Below are 22,581 nucleotides of genomic sequence, written 5' to 3'. Positions count from 1 at the left end.
AACACAGAAAGGTTAGGATTTTACGTTGCTTTTAGATCTTAGCAGCTACAAGTCTTCCTCATCTGATGCAATTTTCTAACTTGTGTCAGGACCAGAAGCTCTGCTTGTCAGAAAAATTAATAGCAGTGTACAAACAAGGAAGATATTTGGATGCTATCATTCAGGTATTTAAAAGAACTATATTTCACCCACTGTAAAAATAGTTTGCAAAGAGTTAAGGAGATAGGAAAACGAAAATGGAGATTCACTCGACAAATGTGGTAAGAGCCAACGTTACACCCACCATTAATTGATAACTACAATAAAAATCAGAACAGATTGACTAGGCCTGTCTTTTTAGCTGCAAAATAAAATGACCAAAATCTCCTTACTGAAAATAAAATTAAGAGGCATTATTCTGAACACCATGCACTTTGTGTCCTCTCTAAATAAACACAACAAACTGCAGGTTCTGATGTTTTACTAAACTGTCTACAACCTTAGCTGGAACAACCAGTTAAAAATTAGATTCCAGACTATTTGTGCTGCTACATGCTGAATGCTTTCTGACTTACATTTGTACATTAGAGGTCTGACACCTCACAAGCACAAACTTGATTACACATTTATTGGAAAAAAAAAAAAAAAAAAAATCTTTAACTTAACAGTAGACAACATTAGCTCCAGAAAGGCCAGTTAAGACCACTGAACAACATCAACCCAGCCCTAGCACTGAGGGTCTGTAGACACTGCAACCAAAGAATTCCGCTCAGGATGTCCTGTTTGATGCAGAAGAGCACTAAGCAAACATCTAAACAGTCATCGTGGACAGCTAATTGAACACGCAATGCAATGGCTTCTCCTCACTCTCAGCCTGTGGCCAGATGGTTGTGTTGGCACTGAAAAGCTGCGGTCAACACTGTGCTTACAGCTCCAGAAGAAAGTCAGCTTGACTAGACAGACATTTTGCTAAATTAAAATTGTAATTTGCACAGAATGATAGAATCTGCTGAGCTGGAAGGGACCCATCAGGATCATCGAGTCCAACTCCTGTCCCTGTGTAGGGCACCCCAAGAATCACCCCATGTGCCTGAGAGCATCATCCACAGGGTTCCTCAACTCAGGCAGCCTTGGTGCTGTGACCACTGCCCTGGGGAGCTGGTTCCAGTGCTCAAGCACCCCCTGGGTGAAAAACCTCTTCCTGATATCCAACCTAAACCTCCCCTGATGCAGCTTCTGCCATTTCCCCCAGTCCTGTCACTGCTCACAGGAGTGAAGAGATCAGGACCTGCCCCATCTCTTCCCCTCCTGAGGAACCACAGGCTGCAGTGAGGTCACCCCTCAGCCTCCTCTTCTCCAGGCTGAACAATCCCAGTGACCTCAGCTGCTCCTCAGAAGTCATCCCATCCAGACCCTTCCCCATCCTCATGTCTCTCCAATCGCTTGATGTCCTTTTTATGTTGTGGTGCCCAACCCTGCAGGCAGTGCTCCAGGTGAGGCTGCACCAGAGCAGAGCGAGACAATCACCTCCCTGGACCAGCCAGCAACGCTCTGCTTGATAGAGAAATTACATACTTTAGAAGTGTATTGTTTGGCAACTGTTTTGAAGTTACTTTTGTATTTTTTTCAAAATGGTGCTCTAGAAAAAACTCATCTGCTAATAATTTTTTCTTAAAACTCTAATAAGAATAATCTTTTGTGGCAGGCAACACCCTAACCCAGACACTTTGTGTGGATACAGTAACAGAGCTAGTAGTCTTTCCAAAAATACAGTCAGAAGTCTCAACTAGTGTGTAACCCAAGTCACCTTTTCTTTATTAAGTGGATTAAAGGGACACTCAGCTGGACTGAGTGCCAAATTCTGATATATCCAGCATGAATTAAGTGGCTGTTACTTTTGGCTAACAACACCATATTCTGACTATTACTATTGTATTAACACTACAAAAACCAGCTACTGGCACAAGCAACAAGCAGGCTTTGGCCCTTTATTTAATAAAACAGCAAGAAGCACAGCACTGATGATTCTCTCACTCTTTTTCCAATCTCAAATCCATACAGTACAAGCTACTAAAATCATTACTAACCATGCTCCTCTCCCTTGTTAAGAAAATTGTACATCTCCACAAACTACATAATTTAACATAAGCATTTATGTTTGTTACTGAACATATTACTGAGAATCTGGCAATCAATGACAGATGCCACTGGTAGACTCTTCATAGTCTGCCACAAGGGACAAGCCCTGTTGCCCAGCCAAGCCAGACCTACTCCACACCCAGGCTGGCCATACAGAGCCCCCTCAAGCACCACCACCACTCAGGATTTAGATCAACTTTTAACTCATTTCTAACCGCTGGACCTTCCAGACACTTGGCTGACACTGAGGCCTGTCACACACAGTCCCTGTGACCTCACAGGCAGGACACTCAGCTACCTATGGAGCAGCACCAGAGCACTCAGCATCCCCAGAGACACCTGGGAAGACTCAAGCACAGATCCCTCTACCTGGAACCCTGGGTCCTCTCTGCAAGCCCAAAGAGACAATAAGCCTTTAGTTAAGATTTTTTACAAATATTTTCTTGAGACACACTATAGTGCAACAGATCTGCCCCACAGCCCAACACAGGAGCTTGCATGGCTGAACGTTGAAGGCAGGCACAAGGGGCAGGCTCCCTGGACAAGGTGGGCACTCTGTGCTGAAGCAGAAACTGCAACAGGAAAAAAGCTTGAGAGCACAAGACCTGCCATCTTAGCACTGAAGGAACAGAGTAGCAAACAAAGGACACAGGACCACAGTTCTCTGCCTGGGTTGCACATTGGTATCATCACTGCTTCCAGACTGACTGTGGCAGCATTATCAGGTTAAAGGACCTCTGGGGGGGAAACTCAGAAGGGACCTCAGGAACAGTCTAGGCAACAGCAGGTGACTGGGAGCTGTTTCCTGGGACGAAACTATGTGATCCAAATGGACAGCACACACACTAGCACTCCATTCATTCCAAAGTACACGTAAACAGTCCTTGTAAAAAATTTAATTGGAAGAAATATCTCAAAAGTATTTACTCTAAGATATATTTTATTATCTAGTAACAGAAGAATAGCAGATATAAATACTTTCTAAGCTGACAAAAGATTAAGATCCTCCTGAGGAATATGCCCACTAACCCTGTAAGAAAGCTAGAGACTGGCACGTGTTCCAAACCAAAGAGAATCTGCAAAATGGTTCAGTATTTCTATTAAAACATTTGAGAATATTTTCTGACTGCACAGATAATGTAACAATCCAGTGATTTAACAAAAAGTGAACTGTGTACATGAGTACACTTCTCTTGGTTCCCACCAGCTTCAGCTGAAACAAAGGCTGTCTTGATTTATTTTTCTTCCCAAATATTTAACAGCTTTTATTAGTACTATCACACAATAGTGTGATAGTAATTTCTTATTAATTTCTTTTCTTAGTTATATTTTTGCAATATAAGAAACTGGAAGGCTTATTGTTTGGGAAAAAAAAGGGAAAACTACACCCTAGCACTCAAACATACATTTTTGTGTGTCACTTTTGAAGTGAAAAGAAATGCAAACTATACTTCACTCACTCACACAGCCATGGTTTTCCATTACAACTATTTCAATTTGATAGCAATTTCTGCTAAATGGAAGGTCCTGCTCCGTCCTTCAACTCCTATTTCTCTCCTGAGCTCTACTCCTCCTGCAGCCACAGGATGAGCTGTACCAGCTTCTTGGTTCAGCACAAGCTCAGCCACAAACACCTTACACAGTGGTGTGGAACCACCACAGACCCAAAGCCAGGGGACAGGACCACAGGGCGGGGTTAGAAGGACAGGACCACGAGGAAGGGGTAGAGGACAGGTGAGGGAAAAGAGTTACCATTTCCAAGGTAATCAGACACTTCACAGCTTACTAACCAAAGACATGAGATGCATGTAAATATACTGCAGTGAAAATACGGAGGTGAAAAGCAAAACCTAGACCATGGCTTTCTTTTATTTGTCCTAACTCTGTTATCAGAAAAAGAAATTTTATCATTTTCTCATGCAACTGCAACTGCCAGCACTCCTGTCACATTCTCTTTTCAAATTACAGTTCTGAAGATACTTTTTCTCCCCAATTTGATCTGTGTTCTGTCTGAAAAGCTACTCATTTCATGCCACCATTGTACATCTTCCCACCTTCAGCCCTCCAGTGCCTCTTCACCCTATGTCCATTAACAACTTGAATGCTCTATTATCCATCTTCAACTTCAAAACAATAAAAAGAGCTGCTCACCATGAAATGAGTCAGAGCTACAAGACAAAACAAACAAACAAATGGTATCAACATCTCCTTACCTTCTGTGCTTTATCCTTCTGAAATACAAAGACAGGTGGAGCAATGGCAGGTTTTTCTGTAAAAAGAGAAATCATTGGGGTTTTTTCCAACCACATTAATTGTTGACTAATATGAAAATGTTACGTTCTATGATACTTTTACCAACAATGCATCCCTAAACCAGTTAAATCTCAGTTACACAATTGTTTCCATTCCTTCCAACATGAAATTATGAGGACTGAATCTTCAAAAGGGAAAAAGAAGTGTTTTAGGAACAACAATACAACTGGTATCCAAATGCTATCTGTCTTCTCTCCAGACCTCTCTACTTCAGAACAGTAGCTTTACTCTAGTCAGGGAAATCAGCAGCCACTTTGCTGCACCAATTTACTTTTTGAACAGACCACTTTTGCAGGTAAAAGCTTTTCCTTGCACATAGAAAAAAGCAAACGCAAAGAAGTTTAGCTGTGCACACCCACATACCCCATTCTCAAAGGTCACCTAACTCTGGTACTGGGTTATACTTGTATTTCATTGTCACTGAAACCTTTAGAAACATCCTAAATCTTCAAAACTTGCAGGCCTACAATTTCAACAAAATATTCCACGCATGTTTGAGACCTCACTTGGAGTGCTGTGTTCAGTTCTGGGCTCCCCAGCTCAAGAGGGACAGAGATCTACTGGAGAAAGTCCAATGGAGGCTACAAGGATGATGAAGGGACTGGAACACCTGCCTGATGAGGAAAGGCTGAGAGACCTGGGGCTGTTCAGTCTGGAGAGAAGACTGAGAGGGGATCTAATTAGTGTCTCTAAATACATGAGGGCTGGGGGTCAAGAAGGCAGGGACAACCTCTTGTCACTTGTGCCCTGTGATAGGACAAGGGGCAATGGATTCGAACTGGAGCCCAGGAAGTTCCACCTCAACATGAGGCAGAACTTCTTTCCTGTGAGAGTGACAGAGCCCTGGGACAGGCTGCCCAGAGAGATTGTGGAATCTCCTTCTCTGGAGACTTTCCAGACTTGTCTGGATGCCTTTCACGGTGATCCAGCCTAGTTTTGGTCCTGCTCCGGCAGGGGGGTTGGACTTGTTGATTTTCAGAGGTCCTTTCCAGCCCCCAGCATTCTGTGATTCTCTGATATTCTTAGAGACGGACCAGTTTTTTCTGCTTCATTTAAGAGCACATCTGTTTCCTACTTGTCAAGTTCCTATTCAAATATTAGTGGGACACTTTTCTAAACAAATCAACACTTAGTCTGCAAGAACATAAGTAAATTCTAGAATTAATGTTTGTTTTCATCCCTAACAACCACAAAACTCCCTCAATGCCCTTAATGACAAAAACAAAAAAAAGGGGGGGGGGAATAAAGCAGAAGTGACCTTTCCTAGAGTTTAGCAAACTGACACACCTTGTACATGAGTTATATTTGAAAAGAAAATGCACATGCACTCAACAACCCTCCAATATATTTGTGGGGCTAAAGATGAGTACAATATTTGAATCTATCTTCACAGGGAGACTGCTGTGAAACAAGGGGATTCAGGGAGAGCTGAATTTTAGCTAATTTCTTTGCAAAAGTTCCACCTTTGCAATGATTCAATCTCAAAAATGAGACTGGACATCTCATTTTTTTAGAAAACTTTAAAACTTGAAAGGCTACCACAGAAAAGAAATAGCCATCTAAAAAGAAAAAAGACTCCTCAAATCAGTTGCAGCATCAGTAAAGTACCTGGGTCAGCATTTAAGGAAAAGGGGGTGAGATTGTCCATCTGGGAACTGCTGGCTACCAGATCAGATTAGCTGAAAAAGTGAAACTTGACCTAAGAAACACACAAAAATGATGAAAATTATTCCAAAAAACCGATGCATTTGTGAGGGTGGAAAAACCTCTTTCCATCCTTCTGTGGGTCTAACTCAGCAGCATAACCCAGTAAAACTGATTTTGCAAGACTGACATAACTTGTTCAAAAAAGGTAAAATTAAAAATGAAAACAAGCTCCTTTCTACAGCATTCTGCCTGCTCTTTCCCCTCCCCCCTTTTTTTCTCCCCCTTTATTTTCCAAGTTCTTCTATCCTTTGAATACTGCTGAATCTTAAAAATGCTTATTAATGAAACCAATTCAGAGAACCTATTTAAAAAATGAAAAATAATCTAACAAGGTCCTCAAAAAGGACTTAACTGCTATACCTGCCTCAAAAATACAGTTTGCTGAAACAAGCCTGGGATCCCTTTTGATTCCCTTGGCCTCAGTATAAACCTCCCGTGGGAGGCTCCATTTGGCTACAGTCCAAGCTTTTAACCCTTTACTTCAAAGTGTAATTTCTTTACTTATAATTATTTCTGTATTTATATATAGTATTTATATATTTCTTTATATATTTCAAATTGTATTTCTTTATATCACATTTCGTATACTTTAGTGTTTATTCCTGCCATTATTACAGCTACAAGTAGCATGAATTCTACTAAACTACTTTTATACAAAGCAGTCAATAAATTCTGTATTAGTGTTACTCCCTTTTGGAGATCTGCCTGAAAGTGGTTGTGTAATGCACAAACACATGAGACTCCTGTACCAAATTCCACAGATACCAAAGAGGACCAAACAGAAAAGAACTGCTCGGCTGTTAGTGCTTAATAAAGGGTTGAAGTTCTGAGAGAAAAGAAAACAAACAAAAAAAGCAGATCCAACAACAAAGTGCAGAGAAAACATGGGATGGCTGACAAAAGATTAGAATGGGGAGTCAAAGAAGTTGAGGCAAAGGAACAGGACAGAATAGGAGATGGAGTCTGGTGAGGGAAAACTGAGCAGTCAGAACAGTGAAAAGCTCACAGAAAAAAAAATAAATGGTTGAAAGAACCAAAGAAGAAAAGAGAGTGTAAAAAATAAAAAAATATTGAAAATGGTGTCCAGCTATGGCAAATGAGACTGGGAAAAAAGCTAGTAAAACAAAACATTAGCAACCTTGTCAGTCAAGGTGAAAAAGACACTTATGCAACATAAGAGAGTTTCTGTCCACTAAAGGAACACAGTCCCCCCAGAATCAAGATCTAGGATTCTCACTATTGCTCTTGCTGGCTGTGAGACCAACTGACACGATGGCATCTGGCAGGAACAACAAGACAGCTCATGGCTGCCAACTACAAGTGCTGTGGCAGGAACGTTCTTGACAAGGGAACACTTGGTCACTGTGCACTTCCCAAAGTCCACAACCAGACCCCAGTGCAGGAAATGTTTCCCTAATTTTAGCCCAAGACAAGAAGGGATCAGTAGATTGCCTAATTCTGCCACCTTCCTTCAACACTGCATCTTTTTCTGGGCCTTATTGTTTTAGGAAAACATTTTCAAAGACATCAGTTACTGAAGATATTAAAAGCAAATTACTATTGCCCCTGATAATCTAATACCTCACTTGGTTAAAAACTCCAGTGTCAAATTCCCCATTCAACTGTCTGGGTTCAGCTTCCAGACCTGATTCCTAGTTACAGTTTTTGAGTGCATTTATATACTAGATAAAGAGCTCTTCTCTATTTAATATTTTTCCTGAAGCACTTACACAAACCATGTCTTCCTATCAGCTGAAGAACCATCACAACCAGCTGCACTTTTACAGAACAGAAATGTAGATGTTAGGCAGTTGTGGGTTTTTTCCCACATGGTGAACATGGAAGCTTATTAACAGGGCAGCAACTCCAAAATGAGAATTACACTGTCATTTGTACTAGCCAACATCAGAGGTGGACAGTGATGTTCTCACTTGATGAGCACACTTCCATTCCACAAGGGGTCTGAAGGATGACAGTACGAATCTGTCCGATCCACAGAACTGTCAAGTTAAAGGGAAAATAAAGCAGGATAAAGGAAGGAAACTTCAAACTTCAGATACAATAGAATCATAGAATGGTTTGGGTTGGAAGGGACTTGGAAGATCATCTAGTTCCAACCTCCCTGCAAGGGCAGGGACACCTCCCACTAGACCAGGTTGCACAAAGCCCTGTCCAACCTGGACTGGAACACCTCCAGGGAGGGGGCATCCACAACCTCCCCAGGCAACCTCTTCCAGTGTCACACCACTTTAACAGTAAAGAATTTCTTCCTAATGTCTAAACTAAATCCTCCCTCTTTCAGCTTAAAACCATTACCCCTTGTCCTATCACTACACACCCTGGTAAAAAGTCTCTCCCCAGCTTTGCTGTAGGTTCCCTTCAGATACTGGAAGGTCTCTATAAGGTCTCCTGAAGCCTTCTCTTCTCCAATACATGCAAACAACATGAGATCTCCTCCACCTAAGAGATGAACAGACAAAGCACAGTCCTTTGAAGGTGTGCAACAGGCTCATTTTTTCTCCAGACAAGCACAGCAAAACAAGGAGCTGGACATGCAAAATCCAGGAAAATTTTCTAACCAAGCCAGCCTCAGTAAAGGTGTTCTGAGAAAGCCCAGGCACATGAGAAGGAAAGCAGACCTTCAGTAATTACTGTCCTGGAGACAGTAAGTCCCCAACCTGAAGCTCTGAAACTCATACAAACCACTTAGTTTCATCTCAATGGTGGTAGGGCTGTCAAACCACTCTGAAAAATTACTGAATGCACAGAACTCTTCCTTGCAGTTTATGTGTAAATTTCGACATTTCAACCTGCACCAGTAATTACAAAAACACCAAGAGTTGGCATTCATGGGCTAAATTCCTTTAACACACTCAATTGTCAAGTCATTAACTATCAATATATGCCCTATGTGCTGTCAGAAAAATGTATGTACTATTATACCTACTCCACTTTCTTTGTGAGCCATGGAAACCAAAACACAAACTGAAAATACTCTCAGTGGCTCAGGCAGAGGCATCATCTTGAAGTCATACATACTATTTACTGTGAGATTTTTTTAAGTCAGATGCACAACTATTTTTATATTTGCAGCTCTACTAACTCTGATGTCAACCATGTTTCCTGCAACTAGATAAACCCTGGCTTTGTTTTACCTCTCCATCAGTTCTCACCAATGCAACCATAGCAGTTGGCGGCATCCCTAGGGGCCTCAATAGTTATTTTTGCAATATAAAGGTTTACATTCTCACTGCAGCATTAAATGATTCATTACTGAAAAACCCAACAGGTATCTTGAGTGCATGGATGCAACACCATGTCCCTTTTGAATCCACAGCTGAAGGTCATGTAAGTGAAAAGACAAGACAAGGTAAAACTGCACAAAATGGGGGCAAAAAAGCCAACCTGGTACATTGCAGAACAGCATTTCTTTATACAGTTATTAGGCTTAGAGAGTAAATCCTATGCCAAACTAGTCATGAAGGCCAAGAAAACATCCTTCTCCTTTGCCACTGAGACCACTGTGTCTGCACAGGATAATCCAGGTTGAAAGGGACCACAGGAGATCTCTAGTCCCACTTCCTGCTCCAAGTAAGGTCAGTTGTGAAGTCAGAGCAGGTTAATCGGGTTATCCAGTGCAGCCTTAACCTTGAAGGCTGGAGGCTAAGCAGACCTCCCAGGGTAATCTTTTCCACTGCTTCAGTGACCTCATGGTGAAAAAAAAAAAATATATATATATCCTTTACCTATATTCAGTTTGAACACCTTGTTCTGCCTTTTGTCTTTCATCCTCCAACACACACACCACTGTGATGGGCCTGGCTCTGCCTTTTCAAACACCTCCTCAGAAATCCTGCAAAGCTCCAAATGTGCCCCTCAAAAGCCTTCTCTTCTCTAGACTAAAGAAGCCCAGTTCCTCCAGTCTCTCCTCAAAGATCACCAACTATCTTGGTGACTCAAAATAATCTTTATTTTTAGAAGGAACTCAGGCCCTGTGTCATGGAACAACCCTCAAGTCCTCACTGGACCTGCTATAGTGAAGATAATTTATTTTTAAAGCTACAAACTACACCGTTTCAAACATTTTCTTTCAGAATTTACTCCAAATGACATTTCTAAGTGCAATAGTGCCTGACTACATGGAAACCTAGGCAAGAGGCAGAAAAAAAACAACACTGAGAAACTTTCAGGCAACCAAGTCCTTGCTTGGATCTGAAGAAGCAATCTTCAACACTAAGGGCATCCAAGCTGAAAACAACTGCTGTGACTTTAACTCATTATAATACATCACCTGAGAAAATAAGTGCATCATGAGCAATGAAAGTATTAAAAAAAGAACAATTAGGTTGTTAACTCTCAAATAATATTCAGTGGTACTTTATTTCCTGCAAAAGGTTTATGAGGGTCAAGAACCATTTAAGTTCAAAGTTAAGTTTAGTTATGCTTATTTGAACAGCTCCAGCTGCAAAAATGTTTTTTTCACTTTAATACTATTTAAGTTCTATTTAATACTATTAAGAGCAGGATAACCATGCTAAAAACACATCTTGAGAGATATATGGAGTTTGAAGCATCATAAAATTCTCAAGGTACTGATAACAAAATAAGACTCTTCTCTCTTCCAACAGCTACAAACAGACTGAAAGCAACGCGCAAGCAACCACACCAACACCTGATACCCAAATAAGATCCCACAAGCAAAGTCCAATCATACATGTCAGAGAGTACAGGAAAAATGACTGGATCATTTACAAGTGAACATATTGACATCAGAAAAAAAGATTCTTCTGCCTCATTTTCACAACTGTGATAAGTTGTTTTCTATGAGGCAAAACATCCAATGTTCTCATTCACCTTCAAACCCCTTATTTTTTTTGTCTCCTGAGCAGGGAGACTGAGGGGGATCTTATAAATATCTAAAGGGGGTGTCAGGAGGATGGGACCACTCTCTGTTTTGCTGTGTTCAGTGACAGGACAAGGGGCAATGGGCACAAGCTGAAGCACAGGAGGCTCAAGTTAAACATAAGGGAAAACTTCTTTACTGTGAGGGTAACAGAGCCCTGGGACAGGCTGCCCAGGGAAGTTGTGGAGTCTCCTTCTCTGGAGAGTTTAAAATCCATCTAGACATGTTCCTGTGGAATCTACTGCAGGTGACCCTGCTCTAGCAGGCCAGTTGGACTATCATGATCTTCAGAGGTCCCTTCAAATCCTGACCACTCTGTGATTATGCAATTCCTACAGCACGAGCAAGCAGGCTACTTCCAAACAGTACTTCCATGGCTGGCACAGGAAAGTAGAATGCCACTGACAGATTTAAGAAGAAATAAAAATTCTATACATCATATCTAAAGCACAAACCTTCTGTGTTTCCAGAGCACATGTTACTTCATTTCTAAAGGCCTTGTAGAATTAACAGAACTAAGCTGCCCTCTGCATTAGGTAATTATACTATTTCAGCTCAGGTACTTCACATAAAGCAAAACTGTCAGAAATAGAAAACAGCAGCTTATTTTCACGTGACAGGAAGAAGAAAATAATGAAGCAGCCCAACAACTTTGCCAATATTTATAACACAAAAGTGTTAGCAACCATTATTCAAGTACACAGTTATATTTTGTGAATAAAATAGTATTTTATAACATTTGGGTATGAATTATTAGGACATTTAAAAAAAAAAAACAACCAACCAAACAACAACCCAAACCACTCAGTCTAACTTTGTGCCCACTAGCTTCTCTGAAGTAAATCAGCACGGGATAAAGAGATCTTGTCTATAGGGTCAACAAACATCAGGGATTCCAGCTTTTCCTCTCAAAGGAACAATAGACCTTCCTCTCTCCAAAAGCTACTGTAAGACAAGGGGGGGAAAAAAAACAACCAGAACCAGCAGAGAAGCAATGTCAGCATCATACAATTCCAGCAGAGGAATGATCCTTCTACACTGAAAGAAACTTGTGGATTCTTCTGTAAGTTTAAGGCAGTTATTACTTCCCCCAGAGGAGGGCCACAAAGATGATCCAAGAGCTGGAGAACCTCTCCTAGTAAGACATGCCAAGAACATTGTTCAGCCTGAAGAGAAGGCTCTGGGGACACCTTCTAGAGGCCTTCCAGTACCTAAAGGGGACCTACAAGAAAGCTGTGGTGCAACTTTTTAAACAGGCAGGTTAGCGAGAGGACAAGGGGTAACAGCTCAAAACTGGAAGAGGGGAGAGTTAGGTGAGACATTAGGAAACACCTCTTCACTGTAAGGGTGGTAAGACACTAGCCCAGGTTGCCCAGAGAAGCTGTGACTGCCCCATCCCTGGCAGTGTTGAACGGCAGGTTGGATGGGGCTTGGAGCAACCTGGTCTCACAAAAGGTGCCCCTGCCCATGGTCCCTTCCAACCCAAACCATCCTGTGATTCTATGATACACAGTAAACTTGTTATGATCAGAAACTCTATGCTTAGTAATTTCAGAAAGCAAAATAAATTTGTTCTGGTATATAAGAAGGGAGTTTGCAAACACAGATGATGTAGGTACCTCCAGAAAGGGAAGCATGAAGAAAGCCCTGAGAAGCAATTGTAACTTTTCAATGGCTGAAAGGTGATCAACCAATTAATTCTCAACACAAGGAGATCCTGTCATCTGAAGAGTGGCTTCAGAAGCAAGTTAATACATGAGTAGTGGTTTGTTTGTATGTAACAGTAGGTTAATGAGAAAAGCATTCAGATTTACATGAATATATCCCTGGCAGGAAGTTGTCTGGTTCTCTAGGATACCTCACTGCCACATGTGCAATGTGTCAGTTTTAAGACGTGATCCACTTAGAACACCAAAGAACATCATGTTGAATATCTCAGAGAAAATTCCTAATACCATTCAGTAACTACTTTATACTACTTTTATTAGCAGTAACAGCAGTGCCTACCATTCCAAAATCCTGGTTTTCAATTATCAAATTTCTCACAATGACAGCCCCCAAAGCCTTTATCACAATATCACTAAATCTTTGTGACAAATCTGATCCAACTACATACAGCCAGGAAGAAGTTACTCTCCCTTTCTCTTCATTAGCTCCACACTTAGCAGCTCATCTCTCTTGATCTGGATCTATTTCTAGGAAACTTCACAGTACAAACTTCTCCAAGAAGTGGCACTTGAACCACATCATCCTTCACCCTGCTTCTCTGCAATCCCTTAATGCAACAACCTTCTTCTGCCATGACACAGCTTGTTCATCAGATCACTACAGAGAGGCAAGTGCTCAGTTTCACCAACTCACTAGAGAAAAAGGAAAGACAAGTGAATGGAAAAAATTAAAGGAATTGTTATAGTGTAGTAAATGAAGCAGTTACTAGAATATTAGACAGAATGCTTGTAATGCTTGTTTTAGTGCCTAGGGGTTGTAGGGTGGATGGTTGGACTTGATGATCTTGAAGGTCTTTTCCAACCTTGACGATTCTAACTTTGAAGAAATGCATCCCAGAAAATCATCCAGTAAAACAGTCTGAAGGCTTAAAGAACATTGGTAGATGGTTACTTAGAGGCAGCACTGACACCTCAGTGGTGATTTAAGACGAACAACAGACTAAGAGAGACATCAGAATCTAGAAATAATACATTGTTGGCAAAGGAAATGACAATGAATTATCTGAAACAAGGAGTGCCATTGTAAAAGCAAAAGGTTAAAAGAACTTTGCATCAGTAAGATGAAAGGACAAAGACAGAACAAACCAGCATTTTTCAAGGCCAGAAGGAGGCTTGTTGCAGTAATCAAATGGGTAAAAAGTCTAATTAGAGTTTCACTTGCATGAACAGGCATGAAAAGCTACTGTTCAAACAGGAAAAGCAAAAACAATCTGTGAGAATGACTTTCTAGGTACTTGTGTCTACTATGTGTCCAAGAATAATTAGCTTCACACCTCCCAAAGTAGTATGATTGAGACAGCACTGCTGCACAGATCAATCTAGATCAAGGAATATTTAAGAGCTTTAATTACACCAGGCTTGTGAACATGAACATTGAGCTATCGAATACTTCAAACAAGAGAAGATCGATATGAAATAGAAGATCAAAGTATTATCAAACCAAACCAGTCAGTTCATGTATTTGAATGAAAGTCCCTGGGCATAAGGAAATCAACATTCACCTACAGAACTGGAAAAATAAAACAGATTGATGTATTTAAGAATGAGGAGAAGCAAAGTCACCTGAGAACATCATTGCCACGTCAGAGACAGCAAACAAGGCAAGGAGAAAGACCACGGAATTCCCTTTCAGCAGGATGCCAGTTCCACAAAGCATGCAGGATTCATACTGGTGTACAAAGAACTGACACCTCAAAAATGGAACTGAAGGAGAGAAAACTAACATCAGGCAATGCAGCTAATGATGTAGGAATGAACAAAGACAATAGCTCAGAAGCAAGATGATCTTGCTTAATCTTATGAGAGATTATATTACATTCTGACTGCAAGAAGAAACAGAAGAGGGAAGTACGAAGATGGCAACTCTGGAAGGATATGCAAGTACAGACTAAAGAGACTAGCAGGTGAGGGAAGTCACTGGAATCAGGAAAGGGTTTGAAGAGAAAAAAAAAACAAAGAGAAGGAAGATCAGATGAAAAAACAAGGACTGCACCACACTTCCCCCTGACTCCACCCCAACAGTCTACATAATTCTGAGGAAATACAGAGGTATGGGTGGCAACACAAGACAAGTCAGCATCAAATGATGTAATAAACATCAGTAACTTGGAATTCATACAATCACGGAATATTAAGGCTGGAAGGGACCATAAGGATCATCAGGTTCCAGCCTCCCTGCCATGAGCAGGGACATCTCCCACCAGACCAGGCTGCATACGCCCCATCCAACCTGCCCTTCAACACCTTCAGGGAGGGGGCAGCCACAACCTCCCTGGGCAACCTGTTCCAGCACCTTACTACCCTCATGGTAAAGAATTTCTTCCTGATGTATGACCTAAATTTCCCCTCTCTCAGTGTAAAATGATTACCCCTGGTCCTGTCACTGCCCTCTCTGGTGAAAAGCCCCTTCCCAGCTTTCCTGTAGCCCCTTCAGGCACTGGAAGGTGCTCTAAGGTCTCCCTGGAGCCTTCTCTTCTCCAGGCTGAACACCCCAACTCTCTCAGCCTGTCTTCATATGAGAGATGCTCCAGCCCTCAGATCTTTTTTGTGGCCCTTCTCTGGACTCTCTCCAGCAGTTCCATGTCTCCTGTGCTGAGGGCTCCAGAGCTCTACACAGCACTCCAGGTGGGGTCTCACCAGAGCAGAGGGGCAGAATCCCCTCCCTGGCCCTGCTGGCCACACTTCTTGTGATGCAGCCCACGACACAATTGCTCCTCTGGGCTCCAGTGCTCACTGGTGGCTCATGTCTAGCTTCTCATCTCCTCCCACCCCCAAGTCCTTCTCCTCAGGGCTGCTCTCCAGCCATTCTCCCCCCAGCCTGGATTTGTGCCTGGGGTTGCAGCAACCCAGGGGCAGGACCTTGCACTTGGCCTTGTTGAACTTCATGAGATTGGCACTGGCTCACCTCCCCAGCCTGTCCAGATCCCTCTGGATGGCATCCCTTCCTTCTAGAGTGTCAACCACACCACACACTTGGTGTTGTCAGTAAAGTTGATGAGGAGACACTCAATCCCGCTGTCCATGTCTCCAACAAAGAGACTGGTCCAGCACTGGTCCCAACACTGACCCCCGAGGTACCACCACTCATCACTTGCCTCCATCTGGACAATGAACCATTGACCACAACTCTCTGGGTGCAGCCATCCAGCCTATTTCTGATCCACTGAGTGGTCCATCTGTCTAATCCATGTCTCATCAGTTTGGAGACCAGGATGTCACGTGGGACAGCGTCAAATATCTTGCACAAATCCAGGTAGATGACATCAGTTGCTGTCACCATCCACCATCTCTGTAGCCTTGTCACAGAAGGCCACCCAATTGGTCAGGCACAACTTGCCCTTAGTGAAGCCATGCTGGCTGTCACCAATCACCTCCCTGCTTTCCACGTGCTTTAGTAGAGTTTCCAGAAAGATCTATTCCATGACCTTCTGGGCACAGAGGTGAGACTGACCAGCCTGTAGTTGCCTGGGTCTCCCTTCTTCCCTTTTCTAAAAACAGGGGCTATGTGACCTTTTACCCAATTGGTGGGAACTTCACCAAACAACCATGACCTCTCAGATATGGTGGACCAAGGCTCAGCAACTGCATCCACCAACTCCTTCAGGATCCATGGATGGACCTCATCAGGTCACACAGACTTATGCACCTTCCGGCTCTTTAGATGGTGACAAACCTGTTCTTCTCCTACAGTGGGGTGCTTTCTTCTCCCAGTCCCTGCTGTCTCCTGCTGTGGCCTTTGTGATGAGGCTGGAGCACTAGCCAGAGAAGACTGATGCAAAGAAGAGAATCTCAGACTCCTCAATATCTTGCACAACTAAGTCTCCCATTTCCTTCAGGAGAGGACCTACATTTTCCTCGGTTGTCCTTTTAGCCCAAACATACCCATAGAAACTTTTCTTATTGCTCCTTACACCCCTGGCAAGATTCAGTTCTAGCTAGAACTTGGCTCTCCTTCCCCTTGAGCTTACTGTTTCCCACTAGAACAGGCAGGTAAAGTGAGGGGTTTGCACAATTAAAGTAACCATTTCCAAACTTATAGTTGTAAAAGAAAATAATAAACTGTCAAAATCTATTACAAGGTAAACAGAATGACAGGATTTACATAATATCATTTAGTTTCTCAAAAACAGTCATTACACACTTGACTATTTATTACTATCCCCGGGATCACTTATTTTGCCACTCTGGGCACTAACAGCTCATCCTGAGTTTGGGAGCCAGCAGCACAAGACATGCTGCATCCCAGCATTTGTCAAATAAACTAAGCGCAATTATGTGGTTAGCTGCTTGTATACTTCATCTTCAAAAGCTACACCTACAAGAGATGTCTGATACCTACTGTTTAATGTTAAGATCAGAACTGTAATTGCCCTGGTACAGAGTTCAAACACAACAAACAACTTGGAAAGAAGGGGCCTCACACCTTCCATTCACCCCCTTCCAGGCATTTCCCTCCCTCTTTCATTAGTGGAGAATGAGCAGAAACAGAGACAACCAGGGGAAAAGCTGGCTTTGCAGAGACTTTGAGGGAAGTCAGTCATTCTCAAACTGTTGATGCTCATCATCACTTAAACAACATCACCTCAGACCAGAACACCCAAATCCTACAGTGGTGCAGCCCAAGTTTTCCTAAGCCTCTTCGGAGAAAAATGAAAACACCGTTTCTTTACCTCAGAGGTTTTCTGCTTACAAAAATAATTCCAAAAATAATACCTCACCTAGTTTTACATAACCACCTCAATTACTGTCTTACTAAGGGATCAACACGAGTTGAAGCTCAGGAAAGGTGCTGACAATGACCCCAAGAAGCAACTCGACCGGGATGGGTGGGAAGCGGATCCAACCTCCCCTCGGGCCCGTTCCGCGGCGGGGCCGGCGGCAGCACGGACCGCCGCCCGCGGGAGGCACCCGCAGGCCGCCGCGCCCGGCCCCGCAGCGGCCCCGCCGGGCAGAGCGGGCGCGGGGAGCGGGCGGCCCGGCCGGGCGCTCCTTTGTCCGGCCGCTCGCCCCAGAGGGGCCGGGGCACGGGGAGGCCGCGCGGAGGGAGCGCTCCCGACGGGGACCCCGCGCCCCGGTGCGCCTTTGAGAACGGCCGGCGGGGCCGAGGCCGGGAGCGGCCCCGCGGCGCCAGGAGCCGGTCCCGCCGCCCCTGCCCACCCACCTTCGTTCGCCAGGTCCGCCATTTTACTTCCTCAATCGCGCCCACAATGCATCGCGCCGCCGGACGGCTGCGCCGGCCCCGGCCCCCCGGATGCGCATGCGCCAGGTCATCGGCGCGCGGGGGGCGGCGCGGGGGCGGGGCCTCGGGGTGCGGGGGGGGGGGGGGCGGGGGCATGGGGGGGGTGTCTGTGTGTGAGTGAGTGTGAGTGAGTGTGTGTGTGTGTGAGTGTGTGAGTGTGTGTGTGAGTGTGTGTGTGTGTGAGTGAGTGTGAGTGAGTGTGTGTGTGTGAGTGTGTGTGTGTGAGTGTGTGTGTGTGTGAGTGTGTGTGTGTGTGAGTGTGTGAGTGTGTGTGTGAGTGTGTGTGTGTGTGAGTGAGTGTGAGTGAGTGTGTGTGTGTGAGTGTGTGTGTGTGAGTGTGTGTGCGTTTGTGTGCGTGCGTGTGTGTGCGTGTGTGTGAGTGTGTGTGAGTGTGTGTGTGTGTGTCTGTGTGAGTGCGTGAGTGTGTGTATGTGAGTGTGTGTGTGTGTGTGAGTGCGTGAGTGTGAGTGTGTGAGTGTGTGTGTCTGTGTGAGTGTGTGAGTGCGTGAGTGTGAGTGTGTGTATGTGAGTGTCAGTGTGTGTGTGTGCGTTTGTGAGTGTGTGTGTGAGTGTGAGAGTGAGAGTGTGAGAGTGTGTGTGTGAGTGTGTGTGAGTGTGTGTGTCTGTGTGAGTGTGTGTGAGTGTGCGTGAGTGTGTGTGTCTGTGTGAGTGTGCGTGTGTGTGTATGTGAGTGTGCGTGTGTGTGTATGTGAGTGTGAGTGTGTGTGTGAGTGTGTATGTGAGTGTCAGTGTGTGTGTGAGTGTGTGTGCGTTTGTGAGTGTGTGTGTGAGTGTGAGAGTGAGAGTGTGAGAGTGTGTGTGTGAGTGTGTGTGAGTGTGTGTGTCTGTGTGAGAGTGAGAGTGTGAGAGTGTCTGTGTGAGTGTGTGTGAGTGTGTGCGTGAGTGTGTGTGAGTGTGTGTGTGCGTGTGTGTGTATGTGAGTGTGTGTGTCTGTGTGAGTGTGTGTGTGAGTGTGTGTGTCTGTGTGAGTGCGTGAGTGTGTGTATGAGAGAGTGTGTGAGTGTCAGTGTGTGTGTGAGTGTGTGTGCGTTTGTGAGTGTGTGTGTGAGTGTGAGAGTGAGAGTGTGAGAGTGTGTGTGTGTGCGTTTGTGAGTGTGTGTGTGAGAGTGAGAGTGTGAGAGTGTGTGTGTGAGTGTGTGTGAGTGTGTGTGTCTGTGTGAGTGTGTGTGAGTGTGCGTGAGTGTGAGAGTGAGAGTGTGAGAGTGTGTGTGTGAGTGTGTGTGAGTGTGTGTGTCTGTGTGAGTGTGCGTGTGTGTGTATGTGAGTGTGAGTGTGTGTGTGAGTGAGTGTCTGTGTGTGTGTATGAGTGTGTGTGAGTGTGCATGTATGTGTATGTGAGTGTCAGTGTGTGTATGTGCGAGTGAGTGTGTGTGTGCGTGTGTGAGTGTGAGTGTGTTTGTATGTGAGTGTGAGTGTGTGTGTGAGTGTGTATGTGAGTGTCAGTGTGTGTGTGTGAGTGTGTGTGCGTTTGTGAGTGTGTGTGTGAGTGTGTGTGTCTGTGTGAGTGTGTGTGAGTGTGCGTGAGTGTGAGAGTGAGAGTGTGAGAGTGTGTGTGTGAGTGTGTGTGTCTTTGTGAGTGTGTGTGAGTGTGCGTGAGTGTGAGTGTGTGTATGTGAGTGTCAGTGTGTGTGTGTGAGTGTGTGTGCGTTTGTGAGTGTGTGTCTGTGTGAGTGTGTGTGAATGTCAGTGTGTGTATGTGTGAGTGAGTGTCTGTGTGTGTATGAGTGTGTGTGTGCATGTGTGTGTATGTGAGTGTCAGTGTGTGTATGTGCGAGTGTGTGTGAGTGTGTGTGTCTGTGTGAGTGTGTGTGAGTGTGCGTGAGTGTGAGAGTGAGTGAGTGTGCGTGAGTGTGAGAGTGAGAGTGAGTGTGTGTGCGTGTGTGTGAGTGTGCAGGACCCAGACGTTCGGTCCTTGATCCCGCTCAGCGCTGCCTGACGGGGTGGCGGGACAGGCTCCCCTCAGCTGCTGCCCCGCCCGGGAGCCGCGGGCACGTCCCCCCCAGCCTGGTCTCCAGACAAGAATTCAGATCCGTTCTGTTTCAGGAAGGCTGCTGCTTTAGCCCCGAGATCAGTGCTTTGCCATTCTCCGTGACTTCTGACTCCATCATCTCCGGAACTGGCCGCGCTGCTCCAAACAGGCCGCAAAGGGACCCTGTGTCATGTGCACAGCACAGAGACCGCAGGACGTGACTGCGCTCCGGGCCCTGGACGGTGCCCCGCGCCCTGTTGGCTTTGTTCAGCGCACCTGGGCTGCCCCGACAGCTCTGGCTGGGTCTGCTCCCCGGCCGACAGCTCAGACACACAACTTCGGTCCTGCCCCTGTTCCGAGGTGGTGGCACGGTATGAGGACAGCACGCCCAGTGCCTGCTCATTGGAGCACACCCCTCACACGATTCCTGGTGGGGCCACAGCTGGAGACCTGTGTCCAGTTCTGGGCTCCGCAGTTCAAGAGAGAGAGGGAAAGAGTCCAGGGGAGGGCAACAAAGATGACTGGGGTTTGGAGCATCTCCCTGATGAGGAAAGGCTGAGAGAGCTGGGACTGTTCAGCCTGGAGATGAGAAGGCTGAGGGGAGACCTTGTTAATGCTGCTAAGTATCTGAAGGGTGGGTGCAAGGACGATGGAGCCAGACCCTGATCAGTAGTTCCCAGTGACAGGACGAGGGGCAACAGGCACAAGCTGGAACATGGGAAGCTCCATTTAAATATGAGGAAAAAGTTATTTACTATGAGGGTGAGAAAGAACTGGAACAGGCTGTGGAGCTTGTGGAGTCTCCTTCTCTGGAGATATTCCAAACGCACCTGGATGCAGTCCTGGGTGATGTGCTCCAGGAGATCCAGTTTTAGTGGGGAAGCTGGACGGGATGATCTCTAGAGGTCCCTTCCATCTCTGGAAGGTCTGTGGTTCTGTGGTACCACACCAGCGTGGAGCAGGAGCCCAGGGCCAGGCCTCTGATCCCTCCTGCGAGTACCGTGAATCTAAACCATGCAGGACTGGCAAAACAAAAGGCACTGATTTAGAAAAATTACAGGATACCTTTCTTTAAATGAATGTCCTTTGTCAGCGTTTGGTGGAACATTTCTGTACATCAGACAATACTATCTGGAGTTGGACTAGGTGATCTTCAGAGGTCCCTTCCAACCCTGATAACTGTGACTCTGTGAGTTGTATGATTATTAGTGCAAGCTGCATTATCTGTTGAATGAGCAACACAGTGGGCATAATAAATCCAGGTGGTTTCTAAAGGGTGTTAGGGACAGATTCTTAGCACATTTTCTGGACAGGCCATCTATCTCAGCTGGACACCCTCCTGGGGCTGGTAGTCATGACCAAGGAAGGACTGTTTGGGCACGTGATAATCAATGGCAGCCTTGACTGGAGCAACCATGAAATTGTGAGAGTGGGAAAGGCAAAGGGCAGGCTGCAGACCCCTCGAGTGAACTGCCTTGGGGTTACTCAGGAATGGGTGAGATTCTGTGCAAGCCAGGTCTGAAAGACAAAGGAGCACAAGAGAGCTGGCAGCTCATTAAGACATCTTCCTCAAAGCACAAGAGCAGCCTTCCCAGCAACCAGGGAATAAGTAGCTATGTTGGGACACTTGCTACTATTTGATGTGCTACATTGTCCTGAAGAAGTAATCCCCAGGGTTTTGGAGGGCAGGACCCTGGCAATGGCATCCACAGGTACGTGGAGGACACACAGCAAGCCTTCAGAAATGTTTGGGCTGGGCCTGAGCAGGAACCTCTCCTTTCTGCAGCTAAGAATGGGAAAGAGATTTGGAAAATTATTGTTTGTCAAGAAAAAGTCCCAGATCCTCAAGGCTGCTGAGCTTGTTGACTTCCATGGCAAATAAGCATCTAAATTCTGGAAAGGATCCAAGGCTTGAAATAAAAGGAACATGGCAGAGAAAAGCATTCAAGGAAATTAATAACAATTAATATTAATTAATTAATCTGTGATTGGAGCAGAGTCTGAATAGAAAGTATTTGAGTGCAAAGCCTGATGCATGATGCCTGTAGGGAGGCTACAAAGGGAGGATGGGCAGTGAACCCTTCAGCTTCAGTGGCCACTGCTGCATCTGCTCCCTGAAGGGGATGGGTAGAGCCACAGCTGCACTCAGAGACCAAGTACAACTATTCAGAGACTGGAGGCAACTTTTGACAACTAACAACAGCCAAGAAAACCTCCAGCAAGCACCTATGAGAACAGGAGCATCTGACACTGCAAACAGTACAGGTAATGGAACCCGAGAGTGGGCAGAGCAGAGGGCAAGGAGGCAGTTGCTGGCCTTAAAGTGAGACCTTTGAACACCTGACATCACAGGGAGTGAGAACACCAACACTGCTCAGTCAGAATTAGCCCCAGGCAATTACTGAAGCTCTGGTCACTAGGGTGCAGCATTTTTTATTTGATCCCAGCTAATTTAAAGCTGATTTTATCATCTTCTCTGATCATGGCCTTAGACTTTCAACAGCCTTGTAAGATTTTTCTTTCGTGCTCATCACAGGATCACTCTGTTTGGAAAAGACCTTCAAGATCATCGAGTCCAACCACT

The 22,581-nt window shown here is 44.8% G+C and overlaps 1 protein-coding gene across 5 annotated transcripts in view; it reads right to left on the bottom strand.

Moving 5' to 3' along the window:
- RANBP3 (RAN binding protein 3) overlaps positions 1-17,988 on the bottom strand; it is a 50,707-nt gene extending 32,719 nt beyond the window's left edge. For 2 of the 5 annotated variants that reach the window (XM_051639883.1, XM_051639885.1), the window contains exons 1-2: positions 17,930-17,988; positions 4,332-4,387 (exon numbers count right to left, since the gene is read on the bottom strand). In XM_051639883.1, coding sequence (XP_051495843.1) covers positions 4,332-4,387; positions 17,930-17,951 — 78 coding nt within the window. In that variant the 5' untranslated portion in view covers positions 17,952-17,988. Of the gene's footprint in view, positions 1-4,331; positions 4,388-14,331; positions 14,473-17,929 lie in introns of all 5 variants that reach the window. The other 3 variants (XM_051639882.1, XM_051639881.1, XM_051639884.1) reach the window with 3 other exon arrangements.
- Positions 17,989-22,581: the final 4,593 nt, after the last annotated feature.

The sequence above is a fragment of the Apus apus genome, chromosome 24 (assembly GCF_020740795.1).
Source record: "Apus apus isolate bApuApu2 chromosome 24, bApuApu2.pri.cur, whole genome shotgun sequence".
Lineage (NCBI taxonomy): Eukaryota > Metazoa > Chordata > Aves > Apodiformes > Apodidae > Apus > Apus apus.
This window is presented reverse-complemented; position numbering and strand designations above follow the sequence as displayed.